The sequence below is a fragment of the Pyrgilauda ruficollis genome, unplaced genomic scaffold, assembly GCF_017590135.1.
Source record: "Pyrgilauda ruficollis isolate IOZ18807 unplaced genomic scaffold, ASM1759013v1 scaffold48, whole genome shotgun sequence".
Classification (NCBI taxonomy): domain Eukaryota; kingdom Metazoa; phylum Chordata; class Aves; order Passeriformes; family Passeridae; genus Pyrgilauda; species Pyrgilauda ruficollis.
In genome coordinates, this window is record NW_024526377.1 from 1,929,697 (window position 1) to 1,943,995 (window position 14,299).

At 62.8% G+C, this 14,299-nt stretch overlaps 1 protein-coding gene across 1 annotated transcript in view; it reads right to left on the minus strand.

Moving 5' to 3' along the window:
* The window catches only part of FOXO6 (forkhead box O6), a 34,432-nt gene extending 20,523 nt beyond the window's left edge, over positions 1-13,909 (minus strand). The window contains exons 1-2 of the mRNA XM_041479351.1: positions 13,823-13,909; positions 12,712-13,698 (exon numbers count right to left, since the gene is read on the minus strand). Of these exons, the coding sequence (XP_041335285.1) occupies positions 12,712-13,140 (429 nt within the window). The 5' untranslated portion in view covers positions 13,141-13,698; positions 13,823-13,909. The remainder of the gene's footprint in view (positions 1-12,711; positions 13,699-13,822) is intronic.
* Positions 13,910-14,299: the final 390 nt, after the last annotated feature.

Here is a 14,299-nt window from a genome sequence, read left to right on the forward strand (position 1 = left end):
CAATTTCCTTCACCCCAGGGGGGGGGGCTGGGGACAAGGAGGGCGGTCCCAGGGACCACTGCTGGCCCTGTCTCCCTCGGTTGTGTCACCATGGGGTGCCTCAGTGAGGCAGGAGGGGACCCCAGGCATCTGTCCCCTGCTGAGGAGCCACCTCAGCATCTTTGCTGGGGGGGGGTCCTGCCCCAGACCCCTGCTGCTGGAGACCTTACTGGGACCTTGTTGGTTAAACTGGGAGCTTTGGGAAGGCCAACTGGACCCCTGCAAGCAGCCCCTTCCCAGCCCTGCACCCCACACTGCAGTCCACACCCCAAATGTGCCAGCCCTGCACCCCACACTGCACAGCCCATACCCCAAACATCCCAACCCTGCACCCCACACTGCACAGCCCACACCCCAAATCTCTCAGCCCTGCACCCGAGCCTTCCCACAGCACTGCACCCCACATCTCCCAGCTCACTGCCCAATCCCCAGCCCTGGGGCTGTCCCCTGACACCCACATGGGCACAGAGAGGTGTCCCTAGCCCCGGGGACGGGCACAGAGGTGCCTGCCCAGAGCCCATCCTGGTGGTAAGCCCACGTCCCCCCACACTGGGTCCCCACCTCGAAGCCCCCCAGTCAGTGGCAGTCTCAGCACTGGCACGGGGGCCTGGCAGGAGCCTCCTGTTCCTTAGCTGCTGCACTCAGGCTCCAGAATGGAGGGAAAACAGGAGAGGGTCAGCCAAAAAATCTGCACGGGGGATGAGCAGATCCTGCCGGGATCCCAGAACTGCCTGGCCTGGAATGGACAGCGGGAAACCTCAGCCAGGAAGTGCTGGCACGTGGGAGGACGCCTGAGAACATGCTGCTGGGAATCTGGGAATGCAGGAATGAGGGAATGCGGGAATCCTCACCCCATGGCAGCAAGGAACAGCACTGCACCTCCAGAGCCAGCTGGGATCCATCCCAACTACCTCTGCTGGTGTGCCACGGGGCCAGGGAGGGGTCAGGGTTCCCCCAGTGACACCCCATAACCCAGAGAGCACCGAGGGGCCGGGGGCAGAGCCAAGCACATCAGGACCTGTGGGCATTGGCATTGAGTCTCAGCAAAAGAGTGTCCCAGTGTCAGAGGGCACTGGGCTGACTGGGAACCCCCCCAGGGGCAGGTGGCAGTGCTCCAGGGCATGGAGCTGCCCCAGGAGCAGATGAGTGGGGCAGTGGGTGACGGTGAGGGGGTTTGCAGCAAGCACAGAGGGTTGTCTCTGCGTGGGGGTTCAGGGTATGGGGTGCAGGATGGCAGAAGTGCATGTGGGAGGGAGTCCAGGCAGCTGGGGTGCAGGCTGCAGGGTTTGGGGGGCAGCATGCAGGTTTTGGGGAGCAGGGAGCAGAGATCAGGGAGCACAAGGCATGCTGAAGGGAGGAGTGTGCAGTTCTGGGGTGCACAAGTGCAGGCTTTGTGGAGCAGAGCACAGGGTGCAAAGGCATGGGGAGCACAAGGAGGGGTGCAGGATGCATGTTCTGGGGTGCAGAGTGTGGGGAGCAAGGCCTGGAGTGCAGGGTGCTGGATTAGGGGTGCAGGTTTGGGGAGCAGAGTGTGGGGAGCAAGGCACAAAGCACAGGGTGCAGGATTAGGGGTGCAGGTTTGGGGAGCATAATGAAGGGTGCAGGATGCACGTTCTGGGGTGCAGAGTGTGGGGAGCAAGGCTTGGAGTGCAGGGTGCAGGATATGGGGTGCAGGTTTGGGGTGCAGAGTGTGGGGAGCAAGGCACAGGGCACAGGGTGCAGTTTTTGGGGTGCAGGTTTGTGGAGCAGAGTGAGGGGTGCATGGCATGGGGAGCAGGTGCAGGACAGTGGGTGCAGATTTTGAGGAGCAGAGTGGGGGGTGCCAGGTGCAGTTTTTGGGGTGCAGGGTGGTGGCTGGCACGGCACAGCCCTGCAGGGAAGCTCATGCCAACGACGCAGCCCCTGCGTGCCTGGGGCCGACATTCCTGCCGCTCCCAGCTATGCCCCCCACACCCCACCCTCCTGCTCCTCCACTGCTGCAGGGCCGTGGGTGCCCAGGCCTGCCCTGCTGTGCCCGGGCAGGCTGTGGTGCCCTGCCAGCCCTGCTGCTGCGTGCCAAGCCTGGCACAGCTCCCCACTGCCACTGCGCCTGCCCCAAGCACATCTCCAGCTGTCTGGCACCCTGTCCCCATCCCCAGCCCCCTGCCACCTGCCTGGCACCATGTCCCCAGCCCCTGCCCCCTGCCACCTGTCTGGCACCCTGTCCCCAGCCCCTGCCCCTACCCCCTGCCCCCTGCCTGGCCCTGCTCCCCAGGGCTGCCCATGGGCTCTGCCCAGCGCTGCTGCAGGAACGTGTGGCACAATGGGCACAAGCACGAGGACACGGTGGGTCCCAGGGTGTGGGTGGGCACTGGGTGGTCCCCACACGTGGGCAGAGGGTTTAGCATCCCCAGGGGAAGGGGCAGCACAGGGAGGAGCTCAGCATCCTCTGCCTGGCACCCGCAGTGCTGGGGACACGCTGCCACACGGCAGCCGGGAGCTGCCACCCTGCTTCTCCTATTTTCCTTAAAAACATGAAATCCGGTGGGAAGGGGAGCTACCCCCAGTCCCACAGTCAGCTCCTGCCTTTCACCTGTGAACTCCACTGCCACACACACCTTCACCACCCAGCACCAGCCCAGCAGGACCCGAAATGAATCCCTGTGACAGAACAGAGCCGATTTTAACAACCAGCGCCATCACTGCCTTACACCTCGGCAAGGGTGTGAGCAGAAACCCTGGAAAAGAGACTCCTTGTCTTGGTTTTTTCGTTTTCCCTCCAGCTCACAGGTAATAGCCAGGAATGGGCAAACCCTCTTTTAATGGACTCTTAATAATGCTGTAATTTCCCTTTGCACGGAAAGTTTTCCAAACAGTCAAAGATTCAAAACAAAGCAATGATTGTTCCTATTAGCATTAAATTCTACTCTGGGAGAGAGAATAAATCAAGCAAGGGGATTCAATTCAAAACAGAACTATAAAAAATCCAATAATGATTTTTTAATATTAATAAGAAAAATATATTGTTATGCACCCTTAGCATTTAAACTTCTAATCCAATCAGCGCAAAGTGCAGAGATAAATCACAGCCACAGAGGAGAAGGGAACAACCATCAAGCAGGCAGCAATAAAATGCTGTCTTACATCCCTGGGACAGGCATAGGTTTGACAGTCTGGAAAAAAAAGCCAAAATTTATAAGTCTGTCTCTCCATGAGCTTGTGAATCCCTCCCCTGCATCCTGCACACACATTGCACCTGGGGCAGGAGGCAAGGCTGGCTCTGCATGCAGGAGGAGATGATGCCCGCTGTCCTGGCTGCCCAAACCTGGTGGTGTGGCTGGGCAGAGACGGGCACTTTCCCATCTTCATCCTGCTGGCACCCACTCCCAGCAGCCAGCAGAGCTCCAAGCGGCTCTGCCGTGGGATGGGACGGCTCCCAGGGCCCTGCAGCCACCGCAGGAAGCAGCCCCTGCCAAAGGAGGTCACGACAGGGTCCTAAGCAGGCTGGCAGTCCCAGTGTCCCTGGCTCTCCCCCTGCACTGGATGTTTCCAGCCCTGCACTGTCAAACACATCCAGCAGCCCCGGCGGGCTCCAGGGATGCTCCAAACCTCCAGTGCCATGGAGTGGTGCCCACTGCCCCACGTCCACAATGCCAGTCTGGAGCCAGGGGTGTCCCCACACGCCCCACTGCCCATCCCTGTGTGGGGATGCCGGGCAGCCCTTCCCATCTGCTGGCACTGCCCAAAACTGCTCCCACACATCCCTGCCAGGCCGGGAGATGCCCGGGGCTTTGCCAGGGTCACAGTCTGGGAATGCCCTGGCCAGGCTTCCCAGGGCTCCCTCCGTGCCAGGCTCCGCTGCCGTGGATCCCCCTGAGCCACTGTGGATAATGGCAGCACCATCCACCCGCGCAGCCGGGCTCTGGCCCTGGTTTATCGGCTCCACAGGGGCCAGCAGCGAGAGGGACGAGAGTCTAAATGCCACAGAGTGTCTTCAGAAAGACTCAGCTGGCCCTGGATCCCCAAACCTGCCCCTGGATTCCCCCAGAGCTGCCCCTGGATTACCCAAAACTGCCCCTGGATTCCCCCAAAGCTGCTCCTGGATTACTCAAAACTGCTCCTGGATTACCCAAAGCTGCCCCTGGATTACCCAAAACTGCCCCTGGATTACTCAAAGCTGCCCCTGGATTCCCCCAAAACTGCCCCTGGATTACTCAAAGCTGCTCCTGGATTCCCCCAAAGCTGTCTCTGGATTCCCCCAAAGCTGCCCCTGGATTACCCAAAGCTGCTCCTGGATTACCCAAAACTGCCCCTGGATCTCCCAAAGCTGCCCCTGGATTACTCAAAGCTGCCCCTGGATTACCCAAAACTGCCCCTGGATCTCCCAAAGCTGCTCCTGGATTACCCAAAGCTGCCCCTGGATTCCCCCAAAGCTGCCCCTGGATTACTCAAAGCTGCTCCTGGATTCCCCCAAAGCTGTCTCTGGATTCCCCCAAAGCTGCCCCTGGATTACCCAAAGCTGCTCCTGGATTACCCAAAACTGCCCCTTGATCTCCCAAAGCTGCCCCTGGATTACTCAAAGCTGCTCCTGGATTACCCCAAAGCTGTCCCTGGATTCCCCAAAGCTGCTCCTGGATCCCCCCAAAGCTGCTCCTGGATTCCCCCAAGCCCGAAGCTCGTGTGAGAGGAGGGAAATGCCGAGCCGGCAGCACCTGCAGCTGGCGGCCCCAGCCATGCGACAGCCGAGGACAAAAGCCATCTGAGGCACGCAGGGAGTTCCCGGCCGTCTGGCAAAGCGCTGACGCCACCGAGCAGGGCGAGAGGGCGTTTGGGGACAGGGGCCGGACGCGCCGCTCCTGCTCCCGAGCACCCCGGAGCTCATCCCCGCCGGCTCCCGGCTGCTCAGCTCCTGGGAGAGGCTGGGGAGGGGGAAAGGATTAATCACAGCTATTACAAGTCCAAACCTGACACATTTTGGGGCGTTTCTGCTCTGCTCTCCCTTCAGATGGTTTGGGCAGAGGGTTGGGGAGAGGTGCCAGGCTCATCTGCAGGCTCCCCAGCCTGGCACTGCATGGCACCCTGTCCCAGGGTAGGAAAGCTGCCCCAAATGCCCTCCTGGCACTGTGCAATGTATTTTAAGGAAAAAACCAAGGCTGAGGTGGCCACACAAGTGAATGGCACTGAGAGCACTGGGCTCATGGGCTGCCCCAGCCAGAGGGTGGCCTGCAGGCTCTGCCCTCCTGTGGGGCACCCAGCGAGCTGAGGAGGGGGGAACCCACATCCTACCACCCCCACATTGCCCTGCCACTCCTGCTAGTCCAGCTGCTGGAGGAGATGCCAGCGGTCCCTGGCACAGTCACCAGTGCCTGTGGCCAGGGCTAGAAAGTGCTTGGGGACCTGGAACGTGGGCAGTGCCACCACTGAGAGCAGTGCAAGGCTTTCCCTTCGGGCCCCCAGCAGGACCTGGCACCCTGGCACGCAGCACCCATGCCCTGCACATTCCCTGGGGGCCCCAGCAGCGCCAGGGCTGGGCATGGAGCTGGCACTGCCCCACGAATGCCCGTCTCCTCCACACCCCAGGGCTGGCCTGGCTGCAGCCTCCTCCCAGTCCCACAGGAGATGAGCCAGACTCCCTGGGAGACACCGAGGAGGGCGAGGCTGTGGGCAGTGCCAGGCTGCCCGGGTGAGGGGCTCTGGGGACCAGGATGTGCTTCCCAGGGGTCTCTCACAGCCTGACCAGAGCTACCCCCACGGGGCAGGCGAGCAAAGGGGGTTTTGGGGAGAGGGGGGGTGAACTTTTGAACCCACAGGCAGGAGATCAGTGCATTACCTTAACGCGAGTTAAAAATAGCCGTCTCGTCTCTCGAAATGAGCCTGTCTGCAATTACAGCTTGGCATGTCTGCTCCGGAGCGTCCCCGCGCTGGCACCGCGCCAGGCGCCTGCCAACAGCCCCTGCCTTTCTTCTCCTCCGTGCCACTGCCTCTTTCATTTTTGGGGGGGTGTTTTGTGTGGTTTTGAATCGGTGGGGCTTTGTTCCCCCCCGTCCCAAGTAAATCAAAGGTGGCTGCTCAGTGCCCCAGCCTGGGTCACCCCACCTACCCACACACAGCCTTCAAAGCCCCCAGTGCCTATGCCCCGGAGCACAGTCAGGGTGTGTCCCCAAGGACATACTGTCCCCAAGGTCCCCGAGGACAGGGGGACACTGCCACCAGCCCACGCTGCCAGGAGGGAGGTGCAGCGGTCACCAGGAGCCAGCCCCAGGTGTTTGAGGGTCCTTCCCGTGCTGCCCTGGCACACCTGACACATCCTGCGGCAGGGCGTGGGCTCAGCGCACGTGGGGAGCCTGGCACAGCCTGGGCACAGGCACAGGGACACGCGAGGGGACACAGGGAACACACAAGGGAACACACGAGGAACACTCAAGGAACACACGAGGAACACGCAAGGGAACACATGAGGAACATGCGAGGAACACGCGAGGGGCACGTGCCCGGGGAGACTGCAGTGCCCAGCAGCATCACTGCCTGCACCCCCGGGATCTGCGCAGCCCCACAGCAGGGGTCTGGAGTCCCAGGGGATCCGGGTGGAGCCATCCCAGTGCCAGCATCCTGGGCTGTTTGGGAAACCTCCTCGGCCCTCCAGGCCCCAGGGAGCAGGAGCTGGGCTGCATCGATGGCTCAGTGTGTACAAAGTGCCACCAACCCCCAGTGGACAGGCCCAAGGGCCACCCCACCCCAAGCCCTGCCGGGCATGGAGGGATGCACGGAGTGGCACGGGGGTCCTGGGGAGGAGAAGAATGAGTCCATTGCTGACAAAGAGGACACCAGCCACACAGACAAGCCCCATTCTGCTGCTGATACCCACCCCACAGGACAGCAGCAGTCCCAGGGGTGGACATCTCCTAGTGGAAGCTGTCCCTGCCCATGGCAGGGGGTGGAACAAGATGATCTTCAAGCCCAAACCAGTCTAATGATGATTCCAAGACACCTCCCAGCAGGCAGCAGCCTGGGATGCCCCGGGATGCTGGAGCATCCCTGCTGGGAGGGAAGGAACCAGCCTGCCTTGGGGGTCCCCGGGCTCCCCGCCCAACGCCGGGTGCCTCCTCCTCCTCCTCCTCCTCATCCTCCTCCTCCTCCTCCCCGCAGCGGGTGAAAGCGAGCTTTGTGCCGGGGCTTTCAGTTCCCCTGGCTGGCACCCGGCCAAGGCACCACATAATAATGAACAGATGCTGTCCAAAATGAGCCTCAGCGGCAGACAGGCGAGCCTCCACGTGTCCTTCCATAACCCAAAGTGCCTTTCACCTCGGCACTAATCAGGCACCTTCGCTGGGAGCCAGCAAGTGTCGGGATAATTAAAAGTAATTGAGCTGGGAGCAGAGAGCCCACCGTGGTGGGTGCAGGGACAGGGGGACAGCTGCGTCCCCACAGGGAGGTGACACAGTGGGGTGTCAGGGCGAGGGGAGACCCCAACCCAGCTCCAGAGCATCCCCATGGACAAGGACACAGTGGCTGTGAGGTCCGGGATGAACGCCAGGGATGGAGGAGGCAGCCTGGGGATGGGGGTCCAACCGTGCCCAGACCCTGTTGATGCACAGGGAGGGGACATTCATCCCTTTCCTGTCAATTCCCTGAAAGGACCCAGAGGTGACAAGTGTCCAACCCCACTCCTTCAGCCCCAAGGGCCTCCCACTGCCAGCAGCATTCCCGTGAGAGTCCCACTGGGATGGGAAGCCTGGCCAAGGAGCCCCAGCTCATCCCCAAAACACACCTGGCCCGACCCACAGCCTCCCTAAAAAATATTTACAAGGCTTTTCAATTACAAAATCCATTTTCTAGCCCAGGATGCTGGTCCTCCTCCCATTCCAGCAGCAAGAAAGAGAGGGAGGGATGCACACAGGGAGCCAGGGGGAAGGATGGTGAGAATGCCAGGCGGCAAGCGCTCTTCTAGTCCACAGGATCTTAACTGTAGTTTATATTCCAGTGGTTATTAAAAATAAAGGGGGAAGTGGGGGGGGAAAGCTAAGAGCAGAGCAAGCTGTTCATTTGGAGCCTTTCCCTGGGGTTTAATAAAGCCCCACTCGCTTCTGTAGTATCATTTTTATGCCATCATAAAGCCGGACCATTTAGCAGGTTTGTGTTACTTCAGCAGTTAGCGCTGCATGAGAAGCGATTCCAGAAGAAGGGAGAGAGGGAAAAGAAAAAAAAAAAAAAGATTAGAAGATGAAAACCTCCAAAAGGAGAGAGGAAAATGAGGTGGGAAGGAGGAAAGGGGATTCCTCACAGCCACACCAGCAGCAGCACTGCAGCACATCAGGGGGATGTGAGTGGGCTCCACCATCCCTGGAAAAAAAAAAAAGATTAAAGATGAAAACCTCCAAAAGGAGAAAGGAAAATGAGGTGGGAAGGAGGAAAGGGGATTCCTCACAGCCACACCAGCAGCAGCACTGCAGCACATCAGGGGGATGTGAGTGGGCTCCACCATCCCTGGGCAGAGCTGGGACAGTGGGGAGATCCCGCTCCAGCCCCGTGGTACTGAAGGGTCAGAGACCCCAGCCCAGCATCCAGAGGGACCCCGTGGGAAAGGGTGTGGGGAATCCCCTCACACCAGGGATCCCGGGGATGTTGCACCTGTGGGGACAGGAGAGCCAGCCTGTGTAGAGCAGTGTGGAGCTGGAGCAGAGGGGTTCCCCGAGGTGAAGGAGCCAGCAGCTCCTGGGGCTGACCGGGCTCTCCCAGCCCCTCTGCTCCCAGCCCAGGGCAGCCCAACGGGGAGCGTGGGCTGCTGGAAAAATCTCCTTATATGGCGAGGATGGGATCCGTGAGCGAGCTGAGGCCAGCCAAAGTGCCCCAAGGGGAGCCCTGAGCAGCCAGCCCGCGCTCAGCCGGGGTGCCAGGGCCGTGCCCGCCCCGAGCCGGGCACTACCCACACTGCTAACCCAGCACAAATGGGAGCCAGCCTGAGCGCACCCCAGAGCCAGGTCACCCCGGGGCCAGGTCACCCCACCCTCCCTGTGACTGCCCCTTCCCTGCTGTGCCACCCCAGTGGCAGCACCCACGCCCTCGTGGCTCTGGGGCTGCCCTCCGCGAGGGGAGAGCCATCCCCAGCGCTGCCAGGCGCTGCGCTGGAGCCTCTCCAGCCACACTGGGCAAGGCTCCAGAGGCACTGTCCCCATCCAAGAGGGGAAGGGCAGGGGTGGCACCAGGGAGAGAGCACAGAGCCAGGAGCTGCTCCCTGGAAGGATCTCTGGGGTGCCCAGCAGGACCCTTCCCCTCGGCCATAGCTCAGGGGGCCACAGAGCAGCAGGGAGGGGACACAGCCTGGTACCCCAAGTCCCCAAACCCTCGAGCAGCAATGAGAACCCTGACCACACTGCCACTCACACACCATTTCCACACCTTTTTCTGCCTAATTAATTTCTGTTCTGCCCTGCAGGAGGACGGTGGCACTTGGCAGGGGGGTGTCTCTGCATGGCAGCCCCGGCCCCCAAGCCAGGCACGGCCGCCACGCCACCGACCCAGCAATATAAACGAGGAGGAGGCGGAGGGAAGGCTGGGAAATTAAGGTTTTCAGCGCTGTCAGAGCCGCATCAAACAGGCATCCACCAGCTGATGGCTTGATTGTTATATTTTGGATGTCAAACCGGAGCAAGCAGAACCCTTTAAAATGCATCAGCGCCGCTGCCTTTCTGACGGAGGGTGTTGGTTTCCCATTAACAAGAGGAAAGCGTGAGCTGGAGCAGAAAACTTCAAGCGCTTTGGAATTGATAAAATAACAACTCCCTAATTAAGCAGAACTGTCAGTCAGCGGGCACCCGCTGCCCTGCATTGGGAAGCAGCAGCAGCAGCAGCTCCTGGTGCACAAGCCCAACAAGCCAGCTCAGCCCATGGGGGATGCACTTCCCGAGGATCAGCAGCCAGAGCATCCCCACTGTGCTCTATATCACACCCAGACAGGTCCTGGTGCTGGTGCTGGTCCCGAGGCTGGGCATGGCCGAGGTGTTTGGGTTCTGTCCCTCAGCTCGCCTCACCATGAGTGATGTGGCTGCCCCTGCATCCCTGGAAGTGTCCAAAGCCAGGTGGAACGGGGCTTGGAGCACCCTGGGATAGTGGAAGGTGTCCCTGGCCGTGGCAGGGGGTGGAAGGAGATGAGCTTTGCAGTCCCTTCCAACCCAAACCATTCCAAGATTCTATGATTTTATGCAACCATGTAATACAATGCGCAGCCTGGTGGGGAAGGAGAGGCCTGACCCCAAAATGCAACTCCTGTCAACAGCCTTCCCTTTCCAGAGACAACTACCAGCCTGGGGCACACATTCCTGATGGACACAGCAGACACCACAGCCAGCTGCACCTTCAGCATCCCCACTGCCAGCTGAGTGCAGGGAGAGGTATGCCTGTGGGGATCCCTCCACTGCTGGAGCAAGGCAGAGAGGGTTTGGAGAAGTCAAGAGTGGGATTTGAAGAGTTCAAGGCCAGGTTGAACATAGCTCTGAGCAACCTGGTCTAGTGGAAGGTGTCCCTGTTCATGAGATGGTCCTTAAGGTCCCTTCCAACCCAAGCATTCCATGATCCTACAAAGTCCTGCCAAGGCAGCAGCACAGCCAATGCCTGTGGGCACGCTGGGCCCCCCAACCCCACCATCCTGCCCTGTCCAGCACCAAGAGGCTGTGAAGGAGCCAACCAAAGAAGCAGCGAGACCTCCCTCCGACTCTGGCAATGAAAAGCTGAAGCCTTGCCATGCTTCTCCCCAGCCTGAGGCCACAGGGAAAACTGCCCAGCACCCTGGGGGCACCCGGGGGACAGGGCAGGGGACAGCCAAGAGGGTCCACGGGCTGTGGGGAAGGTGTTTAATCCCTGACATGCCAGTGTCTGATGAAACCACCATGCAAAGGGGGTCTCTGCTTCTCACTCGGGCTGTTGCCAGCCCCAGCTGGGCACTGGGCACTTGCAGCACCAGGAGAGGCTCCAGGGCACCCCTGCATGGGCAGGGCACTTCAGGGGACACTCCTCAGCCCAGCTGGGGGGTTCAAATACCAGTGCAAAGCAGGGGGCAAGGGAGGCTGCCAGGAGGGAAGCAGCCCCAGCAGTGCAGCCCAGGCAGCAGAGCCACCTGCCCAGAGCCCAGGCACAGGAGCTCCAAGCCAGAGATGGGCCAGGAAAGGGGAGAGCCCCCCATGATGGGGTGCACACAGGGGAGCCCAGCTGGGCAAGCAGCCCCTGAAAATAACCCTGGTGCCCAACAGCAGCTGGACTCTGAGCCTGCCTCCCCCCTTGCACACCACAAAACGTGAAGCCCCCAGTGACACGTGTGACTGCCTGGGAATCCCTTCACTCCTGATCCCAGTTCTCCCAGCCCCCTGACACAACTCCAGACCCCAGCAGTGCATGTCCCCTGCTGTCCCCAAGGTGTGCAAGCATTGGCAGACCCTTTTTCCCCAGGGATGTGCAGGTCTCAGCCCAGGTGGAGGCTGGAGAGGCCCCACACAGGCACCACCTCCTGCCACCTCCACAGCCCTGACACCCCTCCTGCACCAGGGGGACACCAGCTGCCCCCAGCCCACCATCAGGAGTGGGTGCCAGCCTCCACACAACAGCAGCTCCTGGATACAGGTGCCATATAGTCCAGCCTTCCTGCCCCAAAAGAGCCCAGTTTGCACCCAAGAACAAGCCCCCGAGGAGGGCTGGATCTGGTTACTCCCAGCAGAGCCAGGACACGCGTGCCAGGGCCACAGGCTGGTGTGGGAGCCCCCGGAGCCTGGTAACACACTAATCACACTGGAGGTGACAGGGCTTAGGGGAGGACTTAAAAGAAACTGGCTCCTTTTTACTGACACCATCTGGACACAGCCGATCTCTTCCCCCTTTTCAGTGCAGAGCCAGCCAGAGGGGCAGGGGCCGGGGCGACCCCAGACCCAGCATCCTCTGTGCCCTCGCCGGTGCCATGGATCCCCAGCTCGCAGCGACAGAGCGGGGAATGCTGCCTGCGCCAGGGAATCCGAACGAGCCCACAGTGCCAGGCGAGCACGGAGCCGGGGAATGCCAGCTCGGAGCCGCGGGGACCGTGCGCTGCCTGCCTGGCCCCCGGGAGGGGGACGCGGCCCCGGGGAAGGCGGGGGCTGAGCCGGCGGGGACGCCCTGGGTGCAAGCCAGTCTGGAGACAGCTGCTGGGGACAGCCCGCCCTCCGGCTGGCCTGCCGGCCACGCCACCGGCACGCGGGGACCTGGCACGGCCGGTGCCCCACAGGCAGGGCCAGCAGAGCTGCGGCCGTGGGGCTGTCACTCGCTGTACCCTCGGACTTGGGGCTGTCACTCGCTATACCCCCGGACCTGGGGTCGGCACTCGCTGTACCCCAGGGCTGGCTCAGCCGGGAGAGCCACCCCGCTGCCGGTCGCCACCCCTCGCCCTGACCTCCCTGGGGGACGGCGGCACCGCTCCGACCCCCAGCCCGGGTGAGGCCGGCGGGTGACACAGGGACAAGCTCACCCCGGCTCCAAAACACAACAGCACCAAGCGCCAGCTCTCCCCAAAACTTGACCGAGCCCTTATCACCCCAACCGTGAGAACGGCGGGGATCTCCCCAACCTCCCCGCCAGGACCAAGCTCCGATTGCCCCGGGAGAAACCTCCAAGCTCCGGCACACCTTCGGGAGAGAGGGCAAAGTTGCGCTGGGTTGGGGTCAGGGGGTCAGGTACCTTCCAGCCGGCGGAGCTGTTGCTGTCTCCTTTATCCTTAAAGTAGGGGACGTATCGCACCATCCAGTCGTAGATCTGGGAGAGGGTGAGGCGCTTCTCCGGCGAGCTCTCGATGGCTTTGGTGATGAGGTCGGCGTAGGAGAGGTTGCCCCAGGCGTTGCGCCGGGAGGTCTTGGCCTTGCGGAGCTGCCCCACATCCGCGCCGGGGGGCGGCGGGGGAGCGGCGGAGACTCTGCGCTCCACCGGGGCCGCCGCGTTCTCGGCTCCGTCCCCGCCGGCCGCCAGCGCCGGGGTTCCCCCCGCGCCCCCATCTTCCTCCTCCGCCGCCAAGTCGGGGTGGGGGAGAGGCCAAGTGCAGGAGCGGGGACGGCTCTGCGGCTCGAAATCCGGGTCGATCTCCACCTGATGCGCCTGGAGCTTTTCTTCCATGGTCGCCTCCCCGCTGCCACCCCACAGCCCCCCCCCGGAGTTACGGGCGGTTTCCACCCAAAAAAAACCCCAAACACACAACAAAAAACCCAAAATCTCGAGAGGGAGAGGAGTGCGAAGGCGGGCTCCCTGCCCGGCTGGAGGGGAGAGGGAAGGAGGAGCCGCTCGGTGCGCGGGTCCTGGCGGGGGGAGCCCCGAGTCCGGGGGAGCCCCGGCTCCGGCGGCTCTAGGAGGCGGCTGTGCCCGGCGCCGCGCCGGGAGCGCCGAGCCGGGGCACACGCTGCATGGTCCTCGGCCGCCTCTCCAGTCCGGGCCGAAGCGGGGGAGTGGTTTTTGGTTCGGATTTGGTTTTGGTTTGGTTTTTACCAGCCGCGGAGCTCCAGAGCGGTTCCCGGCTCAGTAGCCAGCGGGGCGGCTGCGGGCGGGCAGGGCGCGGGGGCGGCCGCATCCATCGGGCTGGCGGCGCGCTCCGGCAGCAACAGATGAACCGGAGGGAGCGGCGGCGGGCGGCATCCTCTGCCGGGGACCGGCGGGCTCCGGGGCCGGGCGGCGGGGCACCTAAGCGGGGAGAAGCGGGACGGAGATAGTGGGGAGCCCTCGGCGCGGCGGGCGCAGTCTCCCGCGGGCGGCCCGGCGCTAGGTCCGGCGGCGCGGCGGAGACATGCTGGCGGGCGGCACGCACCTGACAGCGCCGGCGAGGGCGGCGGCGGGCGGCTCCCGCCCCTACGCCCCCCCGCTCCGCTTCAGCGGCCGCGCACCTGCCCCCGCCCGGCCCAGCCGCGGCCCCACGTGCGCCCCGGGCGCCCCCCATTGTTGCCCCGGGCCGCCGCCGCCGCCTGATTGGCTGGAGGGTCTCGGCGGCCACGCCCCCCCTCCCGCTGATTGGATGGGCGCCGGCGGGACGCTCCGCGCGCGGGGGGGATGAATGGGGGGAACTGCCCCGCCCCGTGGGTGACGTCACGAGAGCCGGCTGCATCCGCACGTCACCCCGGGCAACGCGGCCGCGCGGCGGGACACGCCCCTTTACTACGGACCACGCCCCCACCTGCCTCGGCCACGCCCCCGCAGCGCGGCCGGGGAGACCCCGAGTGGGCCCCGCCCACCGCCGCGCAGCCACGCCCCTCGACGGGGACACGCCTACTTTATGCGAGACACGCCC